This window comes from Ptychodera flava, chromosome 2, assembly GCF_041260155.1.
Source record: "Ptychodera flava strain L36383 chromosome 2, AS_Pfla_20210202, whole genome shotgun sequence".
In the NCBI taxonomy this organism is placed as follows: Eukaryota; Metazoa; Hemichordata; class Enteropneusta; family Ptychoderidae; genus Ptychodera; species Ptychodera flava.
In genome coordinates, this window is record NC_091929.1 from 35,643,256 (window position 1) to 35,649,837 (window position 6,582).

Here is a 6,582-nt window from a genome sequence, read left to right on the forward strand (position 1 = left end):
GCTTAGAATCAAGTCTGCATACATTTTGATTAGCTCGCCGATATGCATCTCCGTGTTGATGTTATGAATGGCGAATTTCTTAACTGCTTAATCTAGGTGTGCGATACGGTTGGAATCTGCGAAGGTCATTGCATGTTTAACTCCGGATCCTGGTTGTCTACACGAGAAAAAGATCACAAACATCGCAGCGTTTGTGTTGTACGAGGCGTCTGATAATGGTTTCTAAAAAAGACACCTATGATAGGAAGAAGGGAAAAACACGATTATAATCCGCTTCTTGACGTTCGAACAGCAAACTGATGCGCGAGATAAAAGCTCCACGTTCACATCTCTGACTGCAACCCTAATGTAGTGCAATTATCAATTTATCATGACACTCGGTCACAAAAAAAAATTTAGCAGTGAATACATAGTCGTATTTGTGAAGATGTTGGGGTTGTTAAACTGTAAATGCGCTATATTTTGCGGATGCCAGATTCAAGAAATATCGCCAGATCAAGGTCACGTCTTTATAGTCATTTGCTTAATCACGAAAGGCGTGTGAATTTTAGACACCTGGTTACAGACGAATTGTACGCATACGTACGTGATGTAAACCCAAGCAATACTGGTCTCAGCGCGCTGATTCACATCTCAGAACAGTGTAATTTTTGTCTGTGGTGATGAGTAGTCAGTCAATCAATCTATTGATTAAAATAATCACGGTGATCAATCATCAAATCCGATCCGCCGCCATCCCAGAAGATACAAATGTCAATCGATCTATTTGCACGCCCTATGTGCCAAATTGATTAGTCTGTGCGACATCCATTGGAAAGCAGCTCATCTGCATGCCACATTCACGGGTCACTGGACACGCATTCACGGAGACCTCCATCGGCACCCACAAATCAGTTTCTCGGAGTCGTTGATGTCACCCGCTACACTGATCTGCATGTCCGTTCACATGTCACTCGCCGAGCTTCTCAGCCGTGGCGTTTCTTAATGTTACTGCGCTAACATCCCTACCGGATCACCCAAAGCGTTCAAATTACAAGGCATGATGCGTCAGGTGATCAATCAATCAATCAATCAATCAATCAATCAATCGATTCATTTATGTTTAGCCTGTTGGCAATTCTACTGACCGATGGGGCCGACTGATTACTTTCCGCATGAAAAACAAACAGATATCAAATCTGTGTGCCAAACGTAAAATTGAAAATAGAAGCGAGAAAAATCGCCCGTGAAAAATAATATTATGGTTTAAAAACGTTGAAAATCATAATTGTACGGCTCCAAAGAATATCTTAGATCAAATTATCTACAGATATTACGCTGAGAAATCCCCTTTATAGCTTAGAGGAAGGAGTTTAAAACATGGAATTCACGGCCCTATTAAAGTATAGTCATTTCAGTCTGAGTATGAAATATTAGACTTGACATCTTTTAAAAAAGTAATGACGAGAGTGTTCTTTTTCCCGCCGGCTCTCGGCACTCCGGAGTTTAAAGGTAGCCTCGCTACACGCCTAACAGTCCAAATCAAACACTTGAGGCGATGAAAATGACAGAATTGGTGATGAGCACTTGAAAGAGCCGATGTCTAGGGTTGTAAGCATCACGGATCGGGTAAAATAGCCGGGGTGATATGGTGCACTGTGTTTCGCTCACGGCCATCGGAGCGCATTCCGCGGTATGAATAACCGGCTACCCATGTTCGGCCTGACTCAGTAAACGGCGCGCCATGCGCAGGCACTGCCACTGAAATCTGAAGACAGGAATTCGTGTTGACTGAACGACAGATCCGAACAAAACATACCATGAATGTGTTTTACATCTCTGTAACTGTAAATACGCGTGTTCCATTCACGTTCAAGCTTATATTGACTCCATTGCAGTTCGACCTTTTATTCCATTTAGTTAATCACTGTACATGCCCTACTTTTCCGTCTTGTTTGTGCTTTGAACTGTTTTGTCATTAAATCAAAGACATCTGATTCGGACCCGTCCAGGAGTTTGCAACTGAATCGGTTTTACGAGAGGCGTGTTTACAGTTGACGTAATTATTTCACCTCAAGATAGTAAGAATACCAAACAGGGCACCTACCGCTCTTTCCAACGCCAATGCTGCCCACTAGCGCAATCTTGAGGTCCTGGTGCCCGCTCGATTTCTTTCTCCTTCTGGTGAAAGGGCTTGAAGCGCTGTGTTTACGCTGCGGTACCTCCAGTCGCTTGGGATCCGGTGCCGCGCTGACGCTCTTCGATCTGCGCCTTTCCATCGATAGTTGCCCCCGATGCTTCCCAACTTTTGGAGACTCCAGCGGCAGACGACTCGCGCAAGTTGTTGAAGTACGATATGAGCACCGAGGTCAAAAGTCAATACACGCGAGCCGAGCAGCTGCTATCTAAGAAGCTGCATGGGACTTAAACCGCAGCGGAAGTAAATATCAGGGTTCTTTTCACGGTTTCCAGATTGCAGTAGGCGCGTGGTGTTGACGCTGTCTCAATATTCATCTCATGTCACGGCCCTCGTCGCATGTGTTTGACGCTCACGATGGCGCAATCCTAACATCCGGGAACTCCAGTCAGATGAAGTCAAAATTCTCCGCTGATGCACGTCTTGATTCGGACTGATACAACCGTAGAGCTAGTTACCTATTTTAGAAATCTCAATTGCCAGTGGTATGTGAAGGCATTCACCACAAAGCACGTATCATTGCGATCAAACTAGAACTTTCAATGAAGGGAGACGAAATTCCTGATACTCAGATTTTGTATGTTCTGTTTTTCTCTCTAGGACACAGTTTCGATTTAGATGTCTGATAGGACATTCTTTCGGAGGTAGCTGTTATCTCACAAATGGAAATGAGGTTTCAATGTAGTAGTGCATGGCGACGTTGACAGTCATTAATTTTGCTGATGGGGCGTTTCGAGATTGATGTATTGCTGCCTATGAGACAATTGGGGATTGGTCCAAATGATTACCTTTGGTTGACGTCTGTAACATACCTATAGACAGTATGTATGTATGTATGTATGTATGTATGTATGTATGTATGTATGTATGTATGTATGTATGTATGTATGTATGTATGTATATGTGTGTGCCAAAAAATGTTTGGGTACAATATGATAATTTTGAACTTGACTTTCACGCATCTCAGAAACAGTTAAGTGGATATATTATTATTATTATCAGAAGTAGTAGTAGTAGTAGTAGTAGTAGTAGTAGTAGTAGAAGTAATAGTAGTAGTAGTAGTATTTTTGTTGTTGTTGTTTTTTGTTGTTGTTATTGCTTTTATTGTTCCCCTATTTGTTTTTGGTATTGTCGAAATATATTATCAAATTTTCGATGTGTCGCACCAATGACGGTGAGCGCCCTCAACGTGTATGTCTTGTGTGTTTCGTCGCCTTCATCTGACATCGCTGTGTCAAACTGCCCAATCACTAGTAAATAAATGCATGTGTATGTGAACACTTCACTGTTCATTGGTGACATACATACCATGCGCTGTAACCTGTACAAGAAGTCAGAGCAACGATTGGAATGACTGTAATCAAACGTAACCTCATCGCGAATACGCTTGCGCATATACGAGCTTGGGACAGGGGTCATCACAACAGGTTGGGCGATGACGCCTGACCCACGCGCGACAGCTACCTCGACATATATTTTTACTCTCGCATATTCACAACACTTTTTGGCCTACCGCTTGTGGGGGGCTCATTTTGAAGCCCACAGCTAAAAAAATTTCATTGGTTTAATTTTGTGAACATTGACAATTTTCTTTTTCCCATGGAGTTAACACAGGGATGTCGGCTACTTTAATTTCAAATATCGGTAAATTTACGATAACTTGTTTCTCTGGTTGCAGACTTTGCACGGAGACCCCTGATTTTTGTTTTTGTTTCATGGGGAAATGGTTGAAATCTTCTACAGGAAAGTTGAACAAAAGTTTAAGTCTTTTTCAATTTCGAGGCGCGTATAGCTTAAGCATGACCAGCGGATATCGATATGTTTTGCCTACTAACCTTCAAGTGATAGGCACGCATGATTACGACTACCGACTCGGAGGTAGATGGCCTGAGCTATCTTCTTGGAGATATAAAATCCATTCCGAGAATACGATAAGGACAGGCAAGCGAGTCCTTTTTATGAAAAGTGGTATCGACGTGCTGATAAGGCAAAGAGAAGTAGAAATTTGAAGTAATCGATCGTTTTTGATTGTCAAAAAGCATGAGAACCCATCCAACCTTTTCTGTGATAGTCGTCACGGTGATATGATCGACACAGCGTAGCATCACGGGCCCATGGCAGCTTCACAAGCACAACTCAAGAGTCAGATGTCTACAACTGCACCTTATTCTGTGCAAGTCAGTGTGTCTGTGTTGAGTTTCTCCCTTCTCTCTTTCCTCTGACATTCGAGCTAGCGCTCTCTCTCTCTCTCTCTCTCTCTCTCTCTCTCTCTCTCTCTCTCTCCTTCTCTCCCCCGCTCTCTCTCCCACCCTCTGTCTGTTTGTATCCATATCCCCTTTCTATACATGTGTCTGTTTCAATGAAGGGAGACAAAATTCCCTGAGACTCGGATTTTTGTAGACTGAAAAGATCGTCGCTCGAGGACGCTCCCCCGGGGGGGGGGTACCTGCTCTGAGAAGTGGTAGGGGTGTGCGGCCGCACGTAAAAAACCCGGGGCCCATTTTAGACCTAAAATCTCGTTATTTTAGGATCCCATTTTAGACCTTATGACCTTTGACCCAGGTCAAAAGTCATAGTGTCAAAATTTGCAAAAACGTAATCGGGTAAAAAGCAAGCATTTGCGCGACCGAGCTACCGGCAGAGCTTACCACTATACTGCATTTACGGCTTTGTTGTTGCTGGCCAAGCCATGATTTCCGATTGGAAATACTAAAAAATAGAGTGAAAGAAACTATCTTTCACCCTCACCAAAGTTTTGTCCAGCTTCTGAAATTATCAGTTATCTGCAGTTACAGTCTGACTGGTGGTTTTACAAGAAGCCTCGCCGTTCGTCAATAAGGCACTGCTAGTTTTCCCAAGGTCGACCTGTTATGATAGTAGTAGTAGAGCCACTTTGTTTCGATATTTTCTATTGGGCAAAATTCTTCCATATATGGAGTTCTGACCAATTAGTGACAGTGCTTTAAAACAAAGTCTGTATTTATTTTGGCTAAAGCCAGGGGGTCTCTTTAATGGTTCCCCTGCCACACAAAAAGATATCGATGCTTATTGAGCGCAGCTCAAAACCCTGTGCTAGGAAGACGGGAACTGACAGTTGGAATTTGTTCTTGTGTGGCACTCAAAAATCGACCCCATTTTAGACCCTGGTTTACTGTGAATTGATACCCCCATTTTAGACCAAGTTGCTGAAATACCCACCCCATTGGGCGGCACGTATACATATTGGCAAGTAATGGAAGTACCCCCCCCCCGGGGGGACGCTCCCTACGCTCCCCTCATATCAGTAAGAGCGGGTAGCATCATAGAGAGCGCCCTCGAGCGACGGATCTTCCAGTCTAGGATTTATCAGTATTAATTATGTGTAACTTCTGATAAACGATTGTGTCTGAGTAGAATCGGTCATGATTTTGTGAATGATAAATTCAAAATCGAATTTAAGATGTCGAAAGTTGTTTCTCAGGAAAAACAATTTGTTCGATGCATATATGCCGTGTAGCATAATTAGTCAGACTTAAAATTAACTACGCTATTAAAAATAATGTCGGAAACTCTTGTTTCACTTAAAATGGCGGATAAATATTTCAAAGTTTTCTATACTGAGACTCATGCATATTTGTGTCTATCAATGCGCCGAATAAAAATTTCCCTGAAACTGTATTTTATTCCTGGCTACCCCTGAAATGACCCTTTGATTGCTTGATTGTAAATAAAAATCTTTGTATCGCTCAGTTTCCCTTACAAATTTATGATGGTGGACGTGGCTCTGAATTAGATATTTGAAGCTATGTCGGATTTCTCGCTGTTTAGTAGCATCACTGAGATTTGAAGTGAACGGTGCGATAAGATTCATGTAGCGTTGTGATAAAGTGTATGACTCAGGCCATGGTTTTATGTAAACAGCACTGATATAGGAGGTTATGGCTCGACGGCCATGCAGTTTTGAGCAATAAAGCGTGATGTATGTCTTCGCCTTGCAGCCTAAATGACATTAGCGGGTGAAGGACGCAGCAGTCATCGATGCGAAGGTGATATCTGAGCAGCGACTAGGTGCGGGAAGACGACCGTTCGCCGAGACTGCCGGTTTTAATTTCAGTTACGTGTGTGTCTATGTTTCTGCATTAACCCATTTCAAGAGAACCTGGAGAACTATCCAAGTAAAACATGCAAATTATCTTAACGATATAACGAGTGTATTTGCATGTCAGATAAAAACACCGCAGTACCGTCAGTACTTCAAGATTCAAGGCTAATCGAACTTTGTGAATATTCAGGCTTTTCACGCCGTGCATGATTGAATAGGTCACGCAAGGCGATTTAGAAAATTAGATGAAAGATGACCTTTCGGACACAGTCACTGAAGAAAATGGCTTATTAGCCTTGATTAAGGACGATTAATGCATTAAAAA

The 6,582-nt window shown here is 42.6% G+C and overlaps 1 protein-coding gene across 1 annotated transcript in view; it reads right to left on the bottom strand.

Moving 5' to 3' along the window:
• LOC139119780 (ras-related and estrogen-regulated growth inhibitor-like) overlaps positions 1–2,889 on the bottom strand; it is a 59,418-nt gene extending 56,529 nt beyond the window's left edge. Inside the window, exon 1 of the mRNA XM_070683671.1 lies at positions 2,087–2,889. Within this exon, the coding sequence (XP_070539772.1) occupies positions 2,087–2,258 (172 nt within the window). The 5' untranslated portion in view covers positions 2,259–2,889. The remainder of the gene's footprint in view (positions 1–2,086) is intronic.
• Positions 2,890–6,582: the final 3,693 nt, after the last annotated feature.